At 38.5% G+C, this 24,792-nt stretch overlaps 3 protein-coding genes across 4 annotated transcripts; all 3 read right to left on the bottom strand.

Moving 5' to 3' along the window:
- Positions 1 to 5: 5 nt before the first annotated feature.
- On the bottom strand, positions 6 to 15,472 carry LOC104788751 (BEACH domain-containing protein C2). 2 transcript variants are annotated; one of them, XM_087512930.1, is made up of 32 exons: positions 15,193 to 15,472; positions 12,767 to 14,829; positions 11,844 to 12,628; positions 10,548 to 11,288; positions 9,992 to 10,126; positions 9,633 to 9,737; positions 9,346 to 9,459; positions 9,167 to 9,243; positions 8,885 to 8,966; positions 8,239 to 8,562; positions 7,311 to 7,909; positions 7,103 to 7,187; positions 6,718 to 6,912; positions 5,974 to 6,522; positions 5,746 to 5,889; positions 5,190 to 5,669; positions 4,843 to 4,985; positions 4,415 to 4,484; positions 4,212 to 4,295; positions 4,000 to 4,056; positions 3,830 to 3,898; positions 3,664 to 3,750; positions 3,443 to 3,559; positions 3,138 to 3,287; positions 2,965 to 3,049; positions 2,752 to 2,872; positions 2,517 to 2,613; positions 2,317 to 2,430; positions 1,638 to 2,007; positions 822 to 1,564; positions 612 to 734; positions 6 to 440 (listed from the first exon to the last, which is right to left on the bottom strand). In XM_087512930.1, the coding sequence occupies exons 2-32, from the start codon at positions 14,775 to 14,777 to the stop codon at positions 393 to 395; spliced, it is 8,904 nt and encodes a 2,967-aa protein (XP_087369056.1). In that variant the 5' UTR covers positions 14,778 to 14,829; positions 15,193 to 15,472; the 3' UTR covers positions 6 to 392. The 2 variants fall into 2 exon arrangements, with proteins under 2 accessions (XP_087369056.1, XP_087369057.1); XM_087512931.1 differs by having other exon boundaries at positions 15,202 to 15,441.
- Positions 15,473 to 16,046: 574 nt separating this feature from the next.
- LOC147943166 (cytochrome P450 76C4-like) lies at positions 16,047 to 18,881 on the bottom strand. Its single transcript, XM_087512924.1, has 3 exons — positions 18,210 to 18,881; positions 17,227 to 17,743; positions 16,047 to 16,748 (listed from the first exon to the last, which is right to left on the bottom strand). The coding sequence occupies exons 1-3, from the start codon at positions 18,605 to 18,607 to the stop codon at positions 16,128 to 16,130; spliced, it is 1,536 nt and encodes a 511-aa protein (XP_087369050.1). The 5' UTR covers positions 18,608 to 18,881; the 3' UTR covers positions 16,047 to 16,127.
- A 1,906-nt stretch (positions 18,882 to 20,787) lies between these two features.
- On the bottom strand, positions 20,788 to 23,548 carry LOC104784777 (cytochrome P450 76C4). The gene is made up of 3 exons (XM_010509851.3): positions 22,805 to 23,548; positions 21,815 to 22,334; positions 20,788 to 21,555 (listed from the first exon to the last, which is right to left on the bottom strand). Exons 1-3 carry the CDS (start codon positions 23,200 to 23,202, stop codon positions 20,938 to 20,940), a joined length of 1,536 nt encoding a protein of 511 aa, XP_010508153.2. The 5' UTR covers positions 23,203 to 23,548; the 3' UTR covers positions 20,788 to 20,937.
- Between the last annotated feature and the right edge of the window lie 1,244 nt (positions 23,549 to 24,792).

The raw sequence follows: 24,792 nt of genomic DNA, 5'->3' as shown, positions 1-24,792 counted from the left end.
ATAAATTTGCTCTGTATAAATGAATATATATTAAAATCATCAGTAAAGAGGCCATTTATCACAGACATAACCAACAAACTCAATGGGGGGAGAGAAAAAAAAAGGAAGCTTCGGTGTGTATACCTCGCCAATCTCAACAAGCCTTTGATCTCTCTATAAACTATCTCCACCAAAAAAAACTATTGACCGAAGAAATCAGAACAAAATAATGACACGGGACAGATGAAACGAAATCACTTTACTGGGACTAACCATACTTACATATGTTACAGACGAACAAACATGTTCACAATTTGAGTTTATTCACCTCGGACTTCCGAGTATTCAAACCTGTGATTTTCCGACAATTTTTTTTCTTGCCGTTTGTATAAATGAGGTCTGATTCTATACTTTCATTCCCACCCGAGCTTCAGCATCTGATCCACCACCTTTAAGCTTAACTGCAGGGATACATCTTTTATCATAAACTATGTATACAATCATAGAAACTTTGTGTATTGACAAACTGACGTAGAACCCATCAAGGATGCTGATTGTTATGGAGACTTACTAAAAATTTATAGCAATAGACTCATCTACACCCAAACACTCTCAAAATGATTAAAACTTACAGCTGGATCAGTGAAGATTATCAACTGTTTATCTTCCGTGGATACTAATAGGTTTGTGTTGTCAACGTTCAGAGTCAGTGAGCTTATATCCTGGCCTTGACCAAGCTTAAGCACATGGAATACCTACAAGACAAGCATAACAGGTTGTTTAGACCAGAAAATTAGCGCCCCTGAATTAGTTTACCTCTTCATGGAGTGTTCATATTATACCTTAAGTGTGTATAAGTTGAGGAAGCAAATTGAAGGAGATGGAACATCCAGTCTTTCAATTTCGTTGCCATCTTTTGATGTATCGTTACTGCTCGACAAGTCCATGCTGGAACATGAGTTCATCCCAATCAACGCATTTTGACCATCCATAGATATTTCCATGCAACTTATGCTACAAGAGAAAGGAAGTTTTGCTTTTGCGATCAGAACCCCGTTAATGGTGAACACGCTAATAGAACCTTCCAAACTCATCCATGCCATTATAATCCCATCAGATGAAATGCAGAGAGAATCAGCGGTCACACCAACTAATCGTCTGATCAGCCGTCCTTTTCTAATGGAATGCAACAGAACATCTGAGGACTCAGAAGACGAAACAACGACTCCTTGATCTGAGCTGACACAACAACAAATTATTTCTCTTCGATGGCCACGGAGCACTTGTATCGGCCCTTCAATACGACACTTTTTGCCTTTGTTTGCCAATGAGTTGGCCAGATTCGTGTTGCTGGCGGAGGAGGGCGCACCGGAGCCAGTTGATGGCTCAGACACGCTTGTTCGAGAAGTAAAGGCCTTGTGAATTCTCCACAGCAAAACAGTACTGTCTCGTGAACCCGTCACAAGGAAGTTGTTGTCTGGAGACAGAGCCAGACATGTAACAGGAGCACAGTGCCCAAAAGCTGTTTCCAGAGTTTTTGCTCCATCAGATGAGACTAGCTTAATACTGTTATCCGCATGTCCACCTATTATCAAACACATGATTTCCGTCAACATATTACCATCAAACTTAGGACCGTATAAATGCTTGCTTCTTACCTGTAATTATTTCCCCGTCGCTTGTAATAACAACAACGGAGGAACTTCTGATTCCTGATGCGGCAAATGCCTGTGCCTGAGGAAATTGCCAGTCACCAGTTCCAGAACTAGCTGGACCCTTGAACATGCGCATCAATGATCCACTAGTTGAAGTCGCTGTTGCCTTCCCATGATGAAAGAGGAAAGGAGTTCCTTGGCCATCAGGGGTGTTTGGTTGCCACTTGTGCTGTGCAACACGAGCTGCTGGCACATTCATGTCCACAATCACAACACTATCTGAAGATGCCTGAATAGCTGAGGCTGGTAAGTTGCAGCGTTCCGGAGCTTGGACAGCATACGGTTTTATTTCTTTTGGATTTCGAAAAATAGTCTGACAAAAATTCAAAACAACTGTCATGTACACGCCGTGAATGTAACACGAAGAAAACAAAGTACAGACTACGTAAGACATTTCTTAATCTTAATTATCCCGAGAATCCCCCATACTCACATAGCATGCAGTAGACAGAGAAAACTCTATCTTAAACCTTATGACGCAGATTCCTATAATAAAACCCTATTTCATTTTGATAAAGGTTGTAAGGAACCTATCGACCTTGATTATAGCGCACCCTCGGAGAAATGGTGTTTAAAAGAAGTGTTTACTAAATTGCAAAACCAAATAGACACTAGCAGCTACCTGCATATGTAGGACATCTTTCAACGGCATCCTCTTCATGTGAGGAACAGTCAATAGCTGGGATGGTGTTTGCCCAAAATAAGCTATCTGGTCTTGTGTAGCACGTTGTTGTACCTTCATCAAACATAGACAGGCAAGTCATGTCAACACGTCAATACTTAAACTGAGCAACTACAACGGTATAGCAAAAATTGCCTTACCGGGTCCGTGATCTTGTCAATATCAACAGTCCCCTCATAAGTAATGTAGAAGAAAACGTTATTTGCCAATATAGCTTCTTTGCCACGTTGTTTATATCTGAACGAATAAGTTAAATAAAGGTAGAACAATTTAATGGCTTACGAAGAAACTTTGTTGTGATTATTTTGCTGGAGGAAACAAAGTTAAGGAAAAATGTGCTGGCAGTATATCATCAGTTCAAGGGAGAATACCTACCCAAATATGAGATCAATCCATTCATGTAAATGTGCAGATACATGCTCGCTCTCAAGAGCCCTTCGTTGCTTGTGTACAAAATCCACTGGGTTTTTGGCCCAAGGAGGAAGTTTTACAGCATCTGATAGATAGAAAAAAAACCGCATCAGATAACACACTTTTTATTATGCCAGGCATAAATTTTGGCTATGACAAGGAAGGAAACCACAATACCAAGCTTTTCTCCCAACTGTGTTGTACCAAAGTCAATCGAATTTTCGTTTGTCAGCACCTCAGGGAGGTAAAACAACTCTGGAACCTGTAAATTTAGTGGCTCAATAAGGGTAGGTTCTTGAATTGTTAAGGAAGATAAATACATTTGATGCTTTAGGAAAACCAATACGTACCAATTCTTTCACATCACTCATGTCTTCTAGAACTCCATTCCAAGTGCCTGGAATGTCTGAAAACATGCGGTCTGCATGATCAAACTTTCCACCTTGAAGTTGAATTGACAGAGTTGTGAACGGTTCAACTCTGGCCAGATAATACAACACCTGCACACATGAAATAAATGATAAAAGTGTACAAACTCCATCCAGTTGCATCAAAAATAATATCCACTGTCTTCTCTCCAAGATTCAGAGGTACACAAACTTTAAACTGGGAATGGCAGTAATAGTGGTAGGATATTATAGAGAAGATAACTTACTGCTCCAGCACTTGAGTAATGTGAGCCATAGTGGAATTTGGGAATAACTGGATCTTCAAAGCTAGAATATCGCTCTTGAAATTTTTTGAGACGCTCTGGGTTCAATGCACCAATTGGCTGAACATATCCAGACCCACATCAAAACAAGATTCTCTAGGTTTATGAATCATCATATGCAGGCTAAGAAAGTAAAATTAGAAACAAACTGCAAAGAATACCACCTTCGAAAGATCTCTGAAGGTAGATGGATTTGAAAGGTCTAGACTTTCTGAACTGTTGTCAGAAATAATCCACGGAAAAACAGGATACTGCAAAGAATAAAAAATCTATCAAGGAAGAACGGACATTGACACTCACCAGGAATATGCTAAAGAGCACAAGATCTACCTGAGTAATGTCATTATAACTACGGCCAGCCAACGTGTTAAACTGCATTAAGTATTCAAAATTGCTAATCTGCAGATATTATCCAGATGGAGATCTTTCTGTATCAGATGTTATTCTTGGATACGGATATAAAAATGTATGAGAAGTATGAGTGTGCAGTTTATTGGTACCTCCCATCTAGCCCATCGCTCCATTAACTGAGTTCTTCTCAAAAGCTGTTCAGGCCTCTGAAAAAGTAACAATATATGTAAATTTGCAGCACAGAACGAAAAGTGACTCACAGCCTAGTCATATGCTTTATCAATTTCCCATTGAAGAATAATATGGACCAAGAGTAATTCAAAAGCTACACAAAAGAATTTGGCAAGGGAAAAATAGAAACCTGAGTTGCAAGATAAACATTGTTCAAGTGAGGAGGCCTTGCTTGAACGATAGCTCGATATGCATTTCTTCTTCCCTCAGTATTCTGTGATGTTAAACAAGCAAATTGGGAAAAAGTATTTGGTTACAGCATGCGGAGACCTGAGATTGGCAAGGTCAGAAAGATAAATATATCGTATGTAGAAAGGGTTTTAGATGCAGTACCCCAAAATCAAAAAAGAAGTTTGAACGGTCAACCATAAAGAGTTCCAAGGCGCTCCTTCTCAGGAGATATCTGAGAAAAAAATAGACAAAGAAAAGATCATCAGTTATATACTTATATGCTAATCCTGAGAGATCAAAAAGGAATCTCTCTACTCATACAGAAAGAGGAAAACTTCCCGAAAAAGTAAAATCAGGTAACGATGAAAAAGATTGATTAACTCCACGGGTAAGAGAAAGGTAATACTACAAAAATATTAAATATTCTGCTAAGTATAAGCATGTCTAAACCATTCCAGAAGTTCTTTAGATGAATCTTAATTAAATAAACATAAAAGTTCTAAATTCTAAGCAATAGATCATCTGAATATTACATGAAGTAATGAACAGGAACACATGAGCTAAACAGAATTTTAATGATGAAGCTTTACCTCCGGCTATAAATCTGATGAAGAGAAGACATTGGCCAACTACGATCCTTTTCTTGGTCACGTGATTGGGATCCATAAGAGTGATCAGTCAAATTCTGGCTTTCTCTGTTGTCAACAATAAAATTTATCCTCCGTGTTGTAATCTGAGAAGGCACAGCAGTTTGATCAGCAACAAGAAAAGCATATATGGGAATTATGAGCCAATTCAGATTTATATAATGTCTACATGCCAAAATTCTTGAATTCACTTGATCCAAGTACTCTAGTTGATTCTTATCCAATTTATTAACTACTTTCGAGTTAGCTACTTGTTGAGAATCCAAAACATTCAAGTCGGTCGAACATACTTGAAAGGTTCCTTTCACAACCCTTAGTGGCCGGACCATTGATGTGGGAAACTCAAGAAGGATCCTTTCATCAACTTCACTGGGAACAAAGCCAGGTGCTACTGCTGAAGAATCTCGGACCATTTCATGGTCATTTGAGGTTCGAGGATCACTAGTCCCTGCTGAATTTCTGGATGCATGCTCATGTGAACCAGATATTCTCTCTTCATTTTCCCTTCTATGTTCTTCAGCATGGCCTTTGATATCAAGATGATCACCCTCTCCATGTTCATCATCTTCATACGCTATTTCCATTGATATAACTTCAGCAGCAAGAACAGGAGGATTCGATGCAGAACCCTTGCTACCATTATCACTTTTTGTGTCTGTCTGATCGTCATAGTTTGCTGCTGCCCCGAGATGATCAGTCCCAGAATAATCCCTCCTTATACACTGTCTCATCCTTGAAAAGCTTTCCATAGAATCAAGTTTCCAAAAAACCTGCATGTTTAAAGATATCACGGTACTGAGAAACTTCTTATCATGTTCCAGATTCTTAGAAAGAAACACCGCTTACGCGTTCAGGACTGCATATTTCATTTCCAAAAGGCCCAAAAAAGCATCTCATTTCTGCCAAGTAACGAATTAATTTGCGCCAACCACGGCTTCCCAAGCATAGGCGATTTGCCGCAATGATATCATCTTGCATACGCCTATCAATCTGGTGAGAAGTTGAACCAAAAAGTGAGAGTCAAGAGTATGCACCCTTCAAAAACTATGAAGTGTGCCAAGGTGGAAATCAAACCTCTGATCTTTGCATGTTACGTGCTAAAGCAAAACTTGCCACCAGTACAGCAATAAATTTGTACGACAAAGCATTGAAATCTTTTCCATAAACTGATTTTGTATCCATTGGTTGGAGACATTCCATCCATGCCACTCCCATAGCTTCGGAAGTGTTCCATCTCTGTAAACGCTCCATGTCACCGATATTCCTCCGCTGCGCAGAAGTAGCCATTGCAACAGCACTCAGACCTCTTCCTGAACCAATCTTTGCATTCCGTTCAAGATCTCGTGCAGCTGCCAAAGCTGCCGCTTTTGCAGCAGCTTTATCCCTTGGTCGAGGTGGTGCATTGTTGTTTGGAGGCTCCAGTGGTTTCTGGAAGCTTGAAAAGGTCTGAAGTTTGGCCGTCTTACGCTCAAGCATAGAAGAGTCTCGCCTAAAATGTGAAGCTGTAGGAGGTGGCGGGGCTTCCCAGCCAGCTGCCCCTGCAGCTATCATTGCTAGAGCCATTGCAGCAGGCGGTGAAGCAAAAGCAGCAGCCCACTCCGGAGTAACCATAGAAAGAGCACCCTAAACAGACAAATTTGGATAACTCAATTTAGTAAATCAAGCATAAAAAATTCTAAACCTAATACAAAACTTTGGTAAAAGCAAGCAATTTTTTAAGCGCTGAAATGGCATCTCAGCAACTAGAAACAAACAGTAATCATTATAGAAACATAGAACCATGATAGCAACTGAGTAATGTAAACAGCTTTAAGCTACCTCAACGGGAAGCGCATCAGCAGCCAAGGCACGATCATCAACGACAAGGGGATTCATACCATCAGCAGTGGCAAGTTCATGAATGCCAGCCAAAAGAGGTCGCCATCTCCGGAGGACTGCAACAAATGGTGGTAAAATAGCCTCTATATACTGCTTACGAAGTGGTCTTCTGTCTCTGCTGATAGCATGCCATACCTACACATATTTGTGCTGGAATCAGAAAGTGAAGAAAGGAAAAGAAAAAACACAAGGCCCTGGACAGTGAACAGCATCAGATTTTTAACCAAAACACTAAGGACAGCATCAGAAGTGAAATAGGGGAAGATGACAACTTTCCAATCGCTGCATGGAGATTTGAGACCAATCTGATTAGGGAATAACTAACCTCAGAATAGAGAACACATGCAGTAACCAGTACTCTCTGCCTCTTTGAATCGGATATTGGCATGTTTAGGATAGGAGAGAGCACACTGTGAGATAAGAAAAAAAAAGAGTCAAACTTTACCAGGGTGCAAAATTGCTGACACAGTATGTAAGCAGATAGATATCTAATTGGCAATGAAGAGATCAACAAAATGTGTCATTGAGTTTACCTCCACAATAAAGCTGATCGGGATTGTCGCATAGACATTAGAGAACCGCTATCTAATGTACCTGAATTCCCGGAAGAACGTTCAGAACTTAGATTTCTCATTAGCATATTATCTTCACCATAGTCTTCTTCCCTCATAGACAGAAGCACCATTCGAAGCATGCATAAGAAAGGCTGATCACTGTCCAGCAACTGGTAGAGGGCTGTCATCCCTCCCATCCCAGTACCAGATCCTCCACCTATTCCAAGGCCACCTCCGAGTCCGGACTCATCTAACAGCAAAGCTTGAAGCATGGATACAGATTTTTTAACCAAGGGAAGTTCAATCCAGTTTCCATGAGTATCTTTTTCTAAAGTAGATTTCCAAGAGTCTGAACCACTGCCACCACCACCAAAAGAACTAGTTTTAGGGGGAAAGCCAACACCATACCACAATCGACTCCTATACTTCCAACCCTCAGCCAAATCCATGGCACAGCTACCATATGAAACAAAAGCACAGGAAACAGATTCATAAGGTTCAGCTGCAGAGGCAGCAGTAAGGCGCTCCATTGCGACTGCAGAAATCTGTCCACTTGAATCAGCCATTGAAGCGAGTATCTGAAAAAGAAAAGTAAAAAAAATATATATATGTTTAAGAGAATCCCAAATAACAATATTAAAATTTGATATTGAAAATGGCAAGCTCGTAAAAGATACAACAATGAAAGAAAAAAAGAAAAAAAATAGGTATTGACCCAACCAACAAGGAGACGAATTGATCATGAACATAAGAGAAGCATGAACGGATTAACATCATATGAAAATATAATGAAATGTATGAGCGTGGTTTCTTGAAAAGCACTTGATTATACAAGAAAACGTGAGAAACAAAATATTGAAAGTCCATATTAGAGAAATTAGGTGTTTTGAGAATGTTTTCCACTTACATCCAAAGGGACCTTCCCTGAATCACTTGACATTGAAGCGCGACTGCTAGAAATCTCTGACGATTCTCCGATCGCTGTCAGTGTGCTTGTACGATTTTTAAGAGAAACAAGAGAAAGAGGAGACGGAGAAGCATCAACTGCATTTGTTGTACAAGTTTGTTTGCTTTGTAACCTCAAATGATCTTCTACGAGCATCAAAATCACGATTGCATTTTCCACCAGAAAGACAGAAAGCTGAGCAGCATTTTCTGCTCCAGCCTTTGCATCTTTTGGTGCTAGACCCTCTGCAGCAACACCAGCAGCTGCTGCAGCAATAACTTGAGTCTGTTGAGGGGAAAAAAAGATTGTGTAGATAAAAATCTAGTTCTATCCCAATAGACGGGTGAACACACACACATGCATGAAAGAATAATATGAGAGCACTAAGCTTTACATATACATTGTGCATTTGTAAAAACAAATGCTACATTTCCTTTATCAAAGACTTATATAGCCATTAAATAGCTCATTGAAAAAAGGTATTTCAAGGAATGGAAGGAGTTGGTTATATGTGGAGCTATGGAAGGTATAAAAGAATATTAACCTTGGTTTATCGTTATATATAAGATTTGAAAAGAAAAAAAAAACGCAGGAAAAGTGGAGTTACCTGAGCCTGCAGTTCTCTGGCAGCAAAGTCTAGCAAACCACCAAAAAGTCTTCTTTTGAAAATTGGTAATGACTCCTCACGCCTTCAAAGAGTAGAAGATAAATTTTAAAAAAGTGACAGGATGCTAGAGATAATGACTCAAAACTACCATACTAATCTTCAGAAAACCGAAATAGAAACCGTGCAAAAGGCTTGAAATATGTGAAATACACAAGTGCCTCAGGAAAAGTAAAGTCATTCAAATTAAGCGTGCAAAGGTGATAAAGAGTTACATGGAAATACCTAATTCTTTGCTCTCCAGTGCTAGAACCACCAACGATAGAAAGCCACTCTGCACAATGAATTGTAGCCTCGATATCCTGTAAGAAGGAAATATATGACAGAAGTAATGATACTTAAAAACAATGGAGCTTGAAGAGAGCTAAGGTGTAAGCCAATAGAAAGTAAAAACAAATATCTACCTTCCAACCATCTTTTTGGCGCATTGAATGTTCCAACATTATGATCAAGAAGTTGTGAATTAGATCTTCTACCTCAGAAGAACCCGCTGAAGCAGACTGTTTCCCAGCATCTTTCTGTGTACACACAAAAGTCAGCAAAATTTGGCAGAGCTGTTGGCACTTTGTCTGCAACTTACCAGCTAACATAGTTGATTATATACTCTCTTAAGAGTTGCACGCATAAGTGGGCTCACTGACAATACAAAATTGTGATTGAAAAGTTTTAGGTTCTAGAGTTGGATGAGTACCTCATAATTCGAGATCAAAATCTCCAAGATCCACTCAGGCCATTCTTCCATTTTTGTCAGACTGCTTCTATTTTCCGGATGACTACAAGCCAAAAAAAGAAGATCCTGAAAAAAGAAAGAGGGAGTTCAGAAAGTGATCGAATGAATAGAACAATGGAAGTGAACGCTTTTTAAGAAAGTCCGCAGAATAAAAGTTCCAGAAAACTAATCTTAAGTTTTATCAGATTTCATGACAGATTGACAGCTATTTGGAACAAAATGCTCATACTGTTTCCTAGTACACTTATACTAACCCAGGGTCCAGAATATCACAAGCACCTTTACAACGACATTTATTCCTTGACAGTCATGACACATACCTGAAGTGCTCGGCTTTGTAGAGCCATGGACGCAGATGGTAGAGACCGCAGGAGGACTAACAAAAGTTGGGAGTGTTCAAAGCGATGACCTGAATCATAAAAGTTAAGGCCATCTTCTGTTGATGAAGCATTGATCTGCAAGAAAGCACACGTGATCGCTATAAGTTTAACCTCACACCAAAATCTTAAAGACTAATCATGATAGACAATGCTGGCGTATGAATGTGAACCACACATCACAACAGCCGTAGAAAATCATGATAGACAATATATGGTATCACAGAGCATTTTAGGGAGCCAGATTTAAAACCAACTTTCATCAAGTTTCACACCTTCGTGTAACAATACAAATAAGACAAGTACAAAGTTGACGTGAAAGAACCATGCAGAAACACACCAACACTATTTTATAATAAGAAACGCTATATGCTCCCTCTTTTTTCCACCCAAGTCATAGAAAGTAATACCATGGCAATCAGAAAAGATACCCTATATACTTTTCAATCACTTTGTTCATAAAATGATTAAAAAAATGGGTATCAAGAGCATGCCATACCGAGGCTCCAAGCAAAGTTGTATAGACGTTGTCAGTCATCAGCCTGTTTGGAGCAGATTGAAATGCTTTCAGCAAAGCAAATAGGAGCAATGCGACTTTATCATCAAACATTGTTCCTCCATTTTCATGGAGTCCACTACCCAGGATGTTACTTGTCAAATCAGAACGGGCAACCGAATCAAATGTTAGGTGCCCACTAGAAATTAGAGCACCAATCAATCTAATGATCCCAACGACAACAGCATCACTATTGTCAACATTGTACACGTTATTTCTTGCACTATCAGCACTAATCGAAAGACTTATACCACCAATTTCAGAAACAGACAATATTCTCTCAGTATCTATGGAATTGGTAATGGAAATCGAGTCATTATCACAAATGACAGATGAAAATACATGCTCATTTTCTTGTGGATCTGATGCTGGTTCATTCGGAGACCCTACATTATCATCCTCAACAGAATTTCCATCAGGACCAGAAGGGTCAACACCGGAATCCAACTTCTTTACAGAATCAGACCCGTTGTTCTGACTCTTTTCACTTTGATCAGTTGATGACCTTGTTCCACTCTTACCCATAGCTAAAACATTATCCTCACCAGTTTTAGCTTCTCGCTGCAGCAGAACAAGAAGTGTTTCTATCCCACCTGATGTTATAAATACCTCTGCAAACATCTGAGCTCTTGCAGCATTCGGCTGTACAACTAACCTATACATAAGGTGTAATACCCTCGCAACCTAAAAATATGAAAAATGTTAAATAGTGTCAGACAGCACGTATTTGTCATATAATTTGATTCATTGCCATTCTTCTAATTACCAACACAAAGGAATGCAATCTGTTATATATCTCGAACTGACCCACATTTTACCATGCAAACTATTATAAGATGGTTTTCCAGAATTCAAGTATACATATTCTGACTACTATCACGCAGGCTGGAAATGGCGCTAAGATGCAAGGACTGGACGGCATAACTAAAAGATGGCGAAAAATGAATTGAATTGGCATTGAATATGCAATTAACCTAAGATAATACAGGTGAAACACACATATTCATCGCTAGAGATAATTTCCATCCAAGACAAACAGTAATGGAATAGGGAGTATACTAAAATTGGAAAATAAACTTTCAGGACAACTAAATTATTATATATAATAGTTGAATGGCATATAGTCCCTCTGTTCTTTTATAAATGATCTTTTAAGCTAATGATAGAAAAATTTTACTTCCCCATTTTGGTTGTCAAATGGTGTTAATGGAAAAAAATAACACTTAGGAAACGTATTACCTGATTTGGCTGTGGACTGTCAATTATGAAACCAAGTAACTGACGGAGGTCATCAGCAGCTAAAGAAGGAGATGCTGCTCCCATTAGAAGTTCAATAATCACCAGAAGTTCATCAATCAGAGCATTAAGTTCCCCCATTTGACGCGTATTCCCGTCAAGAGGAAAAGTGGTCTCCGAATCCTTCTCAGAAATCATCCAATAGCATCTTCGACAGCCATCTAGAAGCAGCTGAATAGCTTCGGCATTCCTCATGGCTGTTGCTTCAGTGAAAACCATATCTTGAAGGGATGACAATAGCTTCTTCTGGAGTCCATAATTGCATAGGCTCCATATCTTTAAATCTAATAGAAGTGTGCGAAAGAGCTGCACTTTAAGAACATGATTGATCTTCTGAGATTGGCAAAGAGAAACAATGGCCGCAACCAGTTCCTCTTCTTCTACTCCGCCATGCTTCCTGTCGAGGGATGCAAGTGAGTGTAGAAGATAACTCAGAATTCTAGCAAGAATCTCGGGTCCCTGATTACGACACAACTCTTCATTGTTCCCAGGATGTTGAATAGCAACTGATAGGATTCTAAATACAGGAGCAGCAAGAGTTACTGTGGACAAAGACAATGGAAGATTTCCAGGACATGGCTCCAAGCTATCTTTCTGCACATTGCTTACGGTCAAAGGAAGAAGGGACATTGGTCCTCCATAAGCTAGGGCCCAGAAGGACTCCACTGGCTTTATTCTCGTTGCAACATGGACTTGCCCAAGAACCTCAGCTGGTCGCCTTAGAGTGCCTTAACCAAGATAAAAATACAAAGTAAACAATTTTGGTCTAACTACAGCCAGAAAATGAAAATGATTGTTTGGTGTTATCAGATTTAAAGAGCATTTGAGCTAAAATTGTAATAAAAATGGAGTATAAATATAGGCACCTGCTGCTCCCGAAAGTGAAGCATCTGGGCAAAACCGCCCACTTAGCAGACAAGGGTGGTAAAGCAGGTGAGTATATCCTCCAATATCTGCATCCAAATTACTATTTTCCTCTGCCCTATTACGTACATAGTCATTTGTAGCTAGCCAAGGAAGGCCTGCCCCATTCCCAAAACAAGGCAAAACATCCCCACCTCTAGAAGCCAAGCGCGCCATTCTCTCAGGACCAATTGGTTCCTTAAATATATAAACTGGTCCCATCTCTGCAAACAAAGGACATTGACGACGACGACGTTGTAGACCAGCCATAGTAGGAGGAGGATTTGTGCCAATGCAACAGAAAGAGAGGGGCTTGGATATACGAGGGAAATCAAAAGGACGACTTTCGTACAAGGATCCATCAATATAAAGCCGTAATTCACTCTCGGCTTTCCCCAGAAGCCCCTGCTTGCAGCTATGCTCGAGACCAATAAAATACCAACATTGAGGCTTAAATGCATGAGTAAAATGCAGCGAAGACTTTCTTCCTTTCCCGCTACCACTCTCAACCACCAGAAATTGAGCATGGAAATATGCTTCTATTCCCTGATTATCAGCGGACAAAAAGCTGAACAAACGTGGCATATGAGCAGTACCCTCACCAGCGAGGGCACTCGCAGCCGCTGCAGCTGACATGGCGGATGTTTTCCCTGACTTGGCTGCTGCGGCAGCAGCAATTGCAGCTGCCGCAGTTGCAGCATTTAATGTGTCAGCAAATGATTCAATATAGATCCATGTTGCAAATGCGTAGCCATTGGTAAAGGGCCAACGACTTTCTCCGGGACCAAGTAAGCCAGAGCTTTCACCATCAAATTCAAAAGTACAAGCAGGTCCCCTTGATTCCTTTCCACTCATTGTCTTCTCCAAAGCAAGCATCAACGGGCTTGACCACGCTGTTGTAATCGCTGTTTTTATAACCTGAAGCCACCTGTGTAAATCATCGACACTAAGGGAGTGTCCAGCTAGATGTTGGATGCATAGTAACAGAACAGAAGCAGCACTCCATTTCATATCAACATCCTTGAAAATTATCTCTTCCACTGATCGCAACAAAACCCCCAATAAACCTGCCGTGGAACACATAGCTCTGTTTCTCGTGCATGACCGTAAAATAACCAGCAACCCCCTAACCATGCGAGTCTTTGGGGACATAAAATTAACGCTATCACCTAAACCAGGAAGCCAAGGAATAAGCTCACCCGAAACAATTGCAGCACGGGAATTCAACATGACACTAGGAGGGTTGCTATCTTCATCCTCTTCAAAACTCTCAACTCCACCCATGGTGGCAATAAGTGAATCGACAACAAGGAAAGCAGTGGCCTCTGACTCTTCTCCAGCGCCAAAACTCTCAATACCGCTGACAACATTCTTTAGTTTGTCTAAGCTTTCAGGTTTCCCCATAATGGCTGAATCCACTAGATGCAGTAGCTCTGGAGAAACATTTGGAACTGTAGCCTTTGGCTTGGGTTTCTGCGGGGAATGAACTGGGGAATACCCAGATTCTGGATGGTGAAAAGAATCCAGACTGGTCTCAGACAGGGACTGCTGCATAGGATCAGGTGCGTCTCTCTCAGGTCCAGGGCTAGAAAGTCGGTCACTTTGCACATCATCCATGGGCATCAAATCATACATCTCCTGACTCCCGGACAAGTGACTAGTAACTCCTTCGGTGCCACCAAAAGACGACCTCCCAAGATCAGAATTTGAAGTGCTTCCAGGCTCCTTAAGTTCACCCTGTGATTCACTCACAGCTTTTTCCTGATCTCCCAGAGACACTTGTTCAAAATCATCATCCTTGTAGACTCTATCAGATGAACTAATCCCTTGCAATGCCGTATCATCCTTGGCAACAAAACCAGAAGAATCCCCAATATCAAATGCCTCAATCCTATTCTGCAAAGGATTAGCTATATCAGGGTTATCAGTAACATCAGCTTCTTCTGCGAGCTTTCTTTCATCATCTTCTTCCATTCTATCAACTTATAAAGAGTACACTCATTCACACCGTTCTCTCAGCCTCCACCTGTTTAAACATCCAATTAAGTAAAAAAAGTTAAAGCTCGTGAGTCGAATGCATCGACACTGATGCAGATGAGAACTAAAGTTGAGAACAAAGGCACTACGATTGAACCAAAGAAACTATTTATGATATAGTCACTTGGATCTACTACGAGTTACATATACAGCATGAGAAAAAATACAAAAACCCGTGCAAATCACAGAACAATGCACAGCAAAGATTCAATTAGAAGATCAGATCTTAGCGAGGATCGATTAGGGAAATTTTGAAATTCGTATAAAAAAAAAAAATCATTCCGCAAGTATCATCGAGAACTGTGAAAGAAGAAAATGCTCATAGAAATCAATACGGAAAGAGAATACGCACGGATCGGACCGGAGAGATGTACGGATATGGTAAACCAAATTAAATCGGAAGCAGTCCAGCGAATCTGATAGATTATAGGGAATCTATCCTCCGACGGCGGAACGAAAGCTTGGTAAATGGAGAATGAGAAAGATTCAGAGGACGACGAAAGTAAAAGAGAGGTGGAGACGACGATCGGAGAAAGAGTAGCGAAGGGAGGCGACTTGGGCGCGCGGGAGAGAGAGAAGAAGAAGAGAGAGAGAGATTTGTGGTTTTTTACTGATTTTGGGATTTATCATTTAAGTATTTTTGCTATCCCCATATGTACTTAATAACACTAATTACTGTGTATTTCTTCTTTTTTACTACTAAAATTATTATGATACGATATAAAATCATCTAATACGTCTACATGTGGATACTTTTCTTTTTTTGGGTCAAAGTAATTACTTTCTAAATCTACCTTTCAAAGTCTTTCAACAAGTGTTATTAGGGCATTGGAAAAAAACAAACAAAAACATTTATTATAATTTTGACATAAACTTCAATCATAATACTTGTTTAGGTGGAAGTCATCATTGTGTGTTAGTTACACTTGCACAACATATCATAAAACCCCCTTTCAACCCAGCTTAGTTTATATTTACGGTACCATTAGTGGAATTTAAAAACTCAGTAATTTATGAGATATGTAAGAGGAAAAACTCAAAAAAGTATTAAGGACTCATTTATGGGCCTTGTATATCAGCTAAAGATATAACGTAGGCCCAATAGCAATAGTGGTACCTTGACTTCTTCAACCCTAGCTAAGTCACCACTCACTAGAAGAGATCTGCAAACTTACCAAGACAAAACATTACACCTTCGTGATGATCTTTCTTCTTTTGTTTTCAAACTCATAGGATCATTAATTATTATATGTTTTACAACTCTTAAACAAACAGAAGAAAGTATGGCTAATTGATAGTGCGTTTCTTGACGGGAATGGCATGTAACGGTTTGGTCTTATGTAATGTGATACCAAAGGTCGTCTCGTCCATGTCCAAGTCCTCAGGAGAGATGCCGTTTGCAAGCTTCCATTCAAAGGAATAAAGAAGCGAAGCAAGCATGAGAGGCACGGTCTTCACAGCCAAAGGCAATCCCGGACATATTCTACGTCCCGCCCCAAACGGTGTTAGCTCATAATCTCTACCTTTCACGTCAATCTCTTTCCCTATAAACCTCTCAGGCTCGAACTGTGTCGGGTTCTCCCACACACTCGGGTCCCTTCCTATGGCCCAAACGTTCACCAAAACCTGAGCATCTTTAGGCACCATGAATCCAAGAATCTCCAAATCCGTCTCTGCTTCCCGCGGGAGGAGTAGGGGAAGAGCTGGGTGCAAACGGAAAGTTTCTTTTACAACCGCTTGTAAATAGGGCAACTCTGAGATATCTGACTCTTGAACGACACCGTTTTCTCCTATCACTCGGTCTATCTCGGCCTGAGCTTTCGCCATCGTTTTAGGGTTTTTTAGTAACTCTGCCATTGCCCACTCTACGTTAGTAGAGCTTGTATCCGTGCCTGCTGCAAACATATCCTGACATATATAATCACATATCAGTAACGGCGACATTTCAGAAGGCTTTACATATAAGTATATATATATATATAAGTTATATAACAATTCATCTCAAAACTTCAGTAAACAGAACTTCTTCTTTCTTAACAAACAAAACATATATAGATTCTTGTAAATGCAATGAATATGTTACTCCCTCCGTTAGTAAAAACACGCATTTTAAGAAATAGTTACATTTAAAAGTTTAACCAATCACAAACAAGTCTGCATAATATAAAATATAAATTTAATCTAAAAGTTGCATAGAAAGTTAGAAACATCCTATATTATGAAACAAAAATACTTCTTTAAACATCATATATTATGAAACGGAGGGAGTATTAAATAATCAAATCGTACCCTCGAAGTTTCCGTCTTAAGATTTGTTGGAATATTAGTAATTACGATTGATGACATCACAAAACTAGCGGATTCAGTGCTAGCTAGTAGGACTTACAAAGAGAAGGTGTTCAATATCGCTATTGTCGAGCTCAGGTTCAACTCCTTGTGTGAGAGCAAGAAGCGAATCCAAGAAATCTATGTCGGAAACATCATCTGTAGATTCATTCCGCAATGCTATTTTCGCATCCATGAACCCACGAAAAAGCCTAAACAACCTCTCAGTGCAACCCTTCATATTCTTTCTATTACTTTGCAGATCAAGGAAACCCAAAAATGGAAAAAAGTTGGCAAGGTCTGGTTTCCCTATAGCTACCATGACAGCAGTCACCGTTTCCTGGAACCCATTCGAAATTTTCGAGTCGTAGCTACCGAGATCAACGGAAAACAAAATGTTCGATATGATATTAAGAGCTGTGGTGAAAGATGCACGAGAAATATCAACATCTTCTTCTCTCTCGCTGCTTTCACTCACGAATTTCACAAGCTCTTGCACCTTCTTCTTTCGCAGAGATTTAGTGGTTTCGATACGCTGCGGGGAGAACATGAGACTCGCAGACAATTTTCTCAACAACCTGACAAAACAGAACAACAATTTATGACCCCTTTTTACGTCTTTATTGCGTTTTTTAATTTTTTACATTTAATGATTATAGGTTTAAAGTTTAAACACACAAGATTTTGGGAGTACATATATATACTACTATAATCATTTGAAAATTGTTAAGGCAAATTCAAGGGACCAAAATAAATAGGTCTGCGTTTACAATTTTCATCTAGTACATAATTGTGTTTATTGTTTTTTTCTCATATTATATTAATAACTACTATTGTGTTTTTTAATTAATAGAAAAATATCGATATACATTATACAGTATATACTTTAGCTGTAAAAGAGTAAGTTTTTTTTGCATTTGAAACAAAACAATGGAATCTCTAATTAACCACAAAAATATAATCATGAGAAAATAATAGTACCATAGGAGAAAAAAATGTGAGGTATTGGTTAAAAAAAAAAAAAATGTTAGGTACTAATTATACCTACAACGAGCCGAAGACGATGGAAGCCAGGCTACGGAACCCTCGTGGTGATTGATGGACCGTATAGAGTTAGTTGATTTACGGCCAGACAAGATTTGGTCGTGTGTTCTTAGTACTTCTCTTGGAGCTTCTAGTGAAGCTATTACCACTGAGTTTAAACGTCCGAGCTTAAGACTCATAATTGGCCCATAAGTCTTTGAGAGGTCGGCAAATGAGCGGTGAGGGCTTTGACCGACTTGGTGAATGTTTCCGATTATCGGCAATCGTGGAGGTCCAGGAGGTAGCGTGGCGGATCGGTAAGAGCTTCGTCGGAATCTTGTGGTGGTGGTGAAGATAAGGAAACATGATGAGAGAAAGCAAAGGAGCAAGAACATAACATTTTCTGAGATTATTTCCATCTGTGTTATAAAATTATTTGGTTTAGTTGACTCATATTTATAATGTTTAGGTACCAACCCGTAGTAACACGACCAAATCTTGTCTGGCCGTAAATCAGATAAAATTAAACCAGATAAAATTATTTGGTTTAGTTGATCTACGGCATAAGATTCTCTTCCAAATCCACGATGGATCCGATTTTCTACTACTAGTAGTAGTAAATAGCGAATCCCACGATAGATGTTTTTTCAAGGACCCAGCGTTTGCAAAAGTCTAAGAATGAATTTTACAATTAAAAGATACACAGAGGGGGCATGATTAAGATATTAAAGCATTATGTTAATTTTAATAATAAAGAAACTGTAAAAGTCTCCATGAGGTTGTAAAAGGTGAGATTTGGGAACATCCGGAGTTCAGAGTACAAATATATATTTTTCGTAGTTGACAAAAATAATTGTATATAAAAAATTTTCAAATTTTATCAAAAGTTATTGTATATCATTCTTTTTTTTTAGGGGAATTCATAATGCTTAGGCCCAAAAACATAGTAACAGCTCTGTTTTCCTAATTCAGTGGGTTCTACTTTGTTACAAAAGTTATAGATTCAGATTTCAGTTAGAGCATCTTAAATTATATATATCTTTTAAAAATAAGAATTTTTAGAAAGTTAATTAAAATTATCTTCCTCCAATGGTAAAACTTTCATTGAGATTCTTTTTTTGAAAAATATTATTTTCAAAATAAAAATATTTTAAATATAACATAATTAGTTTAACTGTTTACACATGAAATCGTATGAATTTATATCTTTTTGTGTGCGTTAGAAGGAGAAGAAGATAGATTGGTAAAAGGTAATGAGGTTTGCTTTTCCTTTGAAGAGGAAGGCTTTTTATTAATAAGGTTTAGGGGGTGTAGGTTAGGTTTAATACGTTTTGGTTTGCGTTGTTGTTAGGCTGTTAACAATCAATGTCAAAGTAAAGTATTTACCTAAACTAAAAAGCATAATCATTGAACAGAAAGACTATAAACACTAAACATGGAACAATAAGTATGGTGTCGACACTCCTAAGCAACATCTAAAAAGCATTTGCCACAACCAACAAACACAAACTCAATCAATACAAGACTCAACACTTACCTAATCTAACAGAAAAACCAATGCAATAGAAGAAGATAAATTGCCTTTCTTCAATGGTGAGAACGGGATACATACCAAGTCACCTTGCTAAGCTGCAAGGGAGATCATGTTGTTCGTGTTAAAGAGGTAATATGTGTTTGGAATAGGAATCTTTGAACATTGTTCGGTTCATAATATATGATGTCGTATAATGTTCGTTGTCTAATTTGATCTCACATCAAGTATCTTCGATTTTGTTCTTATTTTTTTTTTTTCAATTTTGTGATATATGTTTAATATTTTCGAATTATGTAAATTTTTTTAAAATGTAATATAACTAATTGAAATAATTATTTTTATTTTGGATTATTAAATAATTTACTAAAATTTGATAAATAAGAAATAATTGTTTGAAATTTGTTATTTTAATGATTAAGCAACTTTGATAGAGATTTTTTAGTGGAATGATGATTTTGTTTAAAGTTTAAGTGGGTTGCTTTAATTATTTTAATATTAATTATGAGCAACTCATATGAGTTACTTTAGATGGTTTTAGACACTTGTCTATAGTAAATTAGCTCAATTATTATATTAAATGAAAGTTTAATTATATAACTAAAATGTATTATAAAATTAGTATTTTTGGGTTTAAATATTCATTTAAATATTTTTAATGGATAGAGGTTTTTTTTTTGTTGCTGATCAGACATTAATTAAAATAATACTCCAAAATTAGTAGTTCAAATAAAAAGAATCGAGTTGAGAGTACAAATATCTATTTTTCGTAGTTGACAAAAATAATTTAGTATCAAAAATTTTACAGATGCGCAAAATTTCCAAATTTTATAAATTTCCAAATTTTATCAAAAATTATTGTATATCATTCTTTTTTAGGGGAATTCATAATGTTTAGGCCCAAAAACATAGTAACAGCTCTGTTTTCCTAATTCAGTAGTACCTTTGAGTGTATGGCGGACGGCGAGACTCTTCTTGGGTATCTGTCATAGCATGTTCAATAACTTTCTCGTATATATGAAAATACTAAAGTTGCCCCAATTTAAATTTGAGAAAAAGAAAAAAGTATGGAACAAACATTTTAAATTGAATATTGTAATTTTTTTTTACTAACGTAGTTATTTTAAACACCTTCGATCGTGATGATCGTCTTTTATTTTTAAACTCATAGGATCATTAGTTACAACTCTTAAATTAAACAAACAGAAGAAAGTATGGCTAACTGATAGTGCGTTTCTTGACAGGAATGGCTTGTAATGGTTTGGTCTTATGTAATGTGATACCAAAGGTCTCGTCCATGTCCAAGTCCTCAGGGGAGATGCCGTTCGGAAGCTTCCATTCAAAGGAATAAAGAAGCGAAGCAAGCATGAGAGAAACGGTCTTCACAGCCAAAGGCAATCCCGGACATATTCTACGTCCCGCCCCAAACGGTGTTAGCTCATAATCTCTACCTTTCACGTCAATCTCTTTCCCTATAAACCTCTCAGGCTCGAACTGTGTCGGGTTCTCCCACACACTCGGGTCCCTTCCTATGGCCCAAACGTTCACCAAAACCTGAGCATCTTTAGGCACCATGAATCCAAGAATCTCCACATCCGTCTCTGCTTCCCGCGGGAGGAGTAGGGGAAGAGCTGGGTGCAAACGGAAAGTTTCTTTTACAACCGCTTGTAAATAGGGCAACTCTGAGATATCTGACTCTTGAACGACACCGTTTTCTCCTATCACTCGGTCTATCTCGGCCTGAGCTTTCGCCATCGTTTTAGGGTTTTTTAGTAACTCTGCCATTGCCCACTCTACGTTAGTAGAGCTTGTATCCGTGCCTGCTGCAAACATATCCTGACATATATAATCACATATCAGTAACGGCGACATTTCAGAAGGCTTTACATAAATAAACAATTCAATGATTCATCTCAAAACTTCAGTTAACAGAACTTCTTCTTTTTTAATAAACAGAACATATGTTCCTGTAAAAGCATTGAATATGTTTTTAAACGATCAAATCGTACCCTCGAAGTTTCCTTCTTAAGATTTGTTGGAATGTTATGATTGATGAGATCAGAAAACTAGTGGATTCAATGTTGGTAGGACTTACCAAGAGAAGGTGTTCAATATCGCTATTGTCGAGCTCAGGTTCATCTCCTTGTGTGAGGGCAAGAAGCGAATCCAAGAAATCTATGTCGGAAACATCATCTGTAGTATCATTCCGCAATGCTATTTTCGCATCCATGAACCCACGAAAAAGCCTAAACAACCTCTCAGTGGAACCCTTCATATTCTTTCTATTACTTTGCAGATCAAGGAAACCCAAAAATGGAAAAAAGTTGGCAAGGTCTGGTTTCCCGACAGCTACCATGACAGCAGTCACCGTTTCCTGGAACCCATTCGAAATTTTCGAGTCGTAGCTACCGAGATCAACGGAAAACAAAATGTTCGATACGATATTAAGAGCTGTGGTGAAAGATGCACGAGAAATATCAACTTCTTCTTCTTCTCTCTCGCTGCTTTCACTCACGAATTTCACAAGCTCTTGCACCTTCTTCATTCGCAGAGCTTTAGTGGTTTCGATACGCTGCGAGGAGAACATGAGACTCACAGACAATTTTCTCAACAACCTGACAAAACAGAACAACGATTTATGATCCCTTTTTAGGTCTTAATTTGTTGCGTTTTATATTTTTTACATGTAATGATTATAGGTTTAAGTTAAAAACACACAAGATTTTGGTAGTACATAAATATATAATACATATGTATATAACTGTAATCATTTGAAAATTGTAAAAGCAGACTCAAGGGAACAAAATAAATAGGTCTGCGTGTACACCAATAATACAACTAGAAACAATCTAGCTAGTATAACTTGTGTTAATTGTTTATTTCTCATATTATATTAATATTTAGTAACTAGTGTCTATTGTGTTTTTTAGTAGAAAAAATATCGATATGCAATATATAGTTTAGCTGTAAAAGAATAAGTTTTTTTTTGCATTTGAAACAATGGAATCTCTAATTAACCACAAAAAAATAATCATGAGAAATTAATAGTACCATAGGAAAAAAAAAAGTTAGGTGCTAATTATACCTCCAACGACCCGAAGACGATGGAAGCCAGGCTACGGAAAGCTCGTGGTGATTGATGGACCGTATAGAGTTAGTTGATTTACGGCCAGACAAGATTTGGTCGTGTGTTCTTAGTACTTCTCTTGCAGCTTCTGGTGAAGCTATGACCACTGAGTTTAAACGTCCAAGCTTAAGACTTATAATTGGCCCATAAGTCTTTGAGAGGTCGGCCAATGAGCGGTGAGGATTTCTACCGACTTGGTGAATGTTTCCGATTATCGGTAATCGTGGAGGTCCAGGAGGTAGCGTGGCGGGTTGGTAAGAGCTCCGTCGGAATCTTGCGGTGGTGAAAATAATAAGGAAACATGACGAGAGAAAGCAAAGGAGCAAGAACATAACATTTTCTGAGATTATTTCCATCTGTGTTATAAAATTATTTGGTTTAGTTAACTTATATTTATAATGTTTAGGTGCCAATTATAGGTGGGCCAGTGGTAGGATGGATTTCTGGTTGAGGGTGAGATTCCCAATACTCCCGGGTTCGAATCCCCACGGCTGCAAACACCTTAAGTGGTCACCGCAGGAAAATCTAATATTGGGCTATTCGGCCTTCAGGAACCACTCTTGCCGTCTTCGGGACGCACGCCAAACCTTCGGCCTAGTGGACTAGTCATCATCCACTGGGCTTTGGATACCTAGATTATCAAAAAAAAAAAAAAATGTTTAGGTGCCAATCCCAAATCCACGATGGATCTGATTTTCTACTAGTAGTAAATAGCGAATCCCACTTGTCATAAAATAGATATTTCAAGGACCCTACAGCGTTTACAAAAGTCAACGAATGCTTTTTTTCAATTAAAAGATACGCAGAGGTGGCATGATTATGAAATTATTTAAATGTTAATTTTAATAAGAAATATACTTGGTCGATGGTCGATAATTGAGTTTCAGAGTCGCAATGTTTACGTTTTGGTTTATGTCGTTTCATCCAACAGTCACAAGTACAAACAGACACAACTCATTATGGTGTACTGTCTGTTTTGTTATTATATAAATCAATTTTGTCGTTAATGTAAATAACAAATTTCAGGTAAATAAGTTCAATTTGGTACTTGTCTACTTTGAGAGACTTGCTCGGTTTCTTCTTTCTCTAGCTCCTCAATATTCAGGGATTCTAACATTGGTTACACTTACACCAAACAACAAATATCCTCTACTTTCTTTTATAACATATCATAAAAAAAAAACCTTTTAACCCAGTTTAGTCATATATACCATTAGTGGAATTAAAAAACTCAGTAATTTATGGGATTTGATCGATGTAAATGGAAAAAAGTATAAGAAGTCATTTTGTTTATTGGCATTGTATTAGCTAAAGATATAACGCAGGCCCAATAGCAGTATTGCTACCTTGACTTCTTCAACCCTAGTCATTTCACTAGAAGAGAGCAGAGATCTGCAAACTTAAACAACCGAGACAATCACCTTTGTGATGATGTTCTTTTACTTTTAAAAGTTACATGTTTTACAACTCTTAAACAAACAGAAGAGAGTATGACGAACTGATAGTGCCTTTCTTGACGGGAATAGCATGTAACGGGATGGTCTTATGCAATGTGATACCAAAGGTCTCGTCCATGTCCAAGTCCTCAGGGGAGATGCCGTTCGGAAGCTTCCATTCAAAGGAATAAAGAAGCGAAGCAAGCATGAGAGACACGATTTTCACAGCCAACGGCAATCCCGGACATATTCTACGTCCCGCCCCAAACGGTGTTAGCTCATAGTCTCTACCTTTCACGTCAATCTCTTTCCCCAAAAACCTCTCTGGCTCGAACTGACTCGGATTGTCCCACACATTCGGGTCTCGTCCTATGGCCCAAACGTTCACCATGACCTGAGCATCTTTGGGCACCATGAATCCAAGAATCTCCACATCCGTTTCTGCTTCCCGCGGGAGGAGAAGGGGAACTGCTGGGTGCAAACGGAAAGTTTCTTTTACAACCGCTTGTA

Source organism: Camelina sativa, chromosome 5, assembly GCF_030686135.1.
Source record: "Camelina sativa cultivar CO46 ecotype springtype chromosome 5, ASM3068613v1".
NCBI lineage: Eukaryota > Viridiplantae > Streptophyta > Magnoliopsida > Brassicales > Brassicaceae > Camelina > Camelina sativa.
This window is presented reverse-complemented; position numbering and strand designations above follow the sequence as displayed.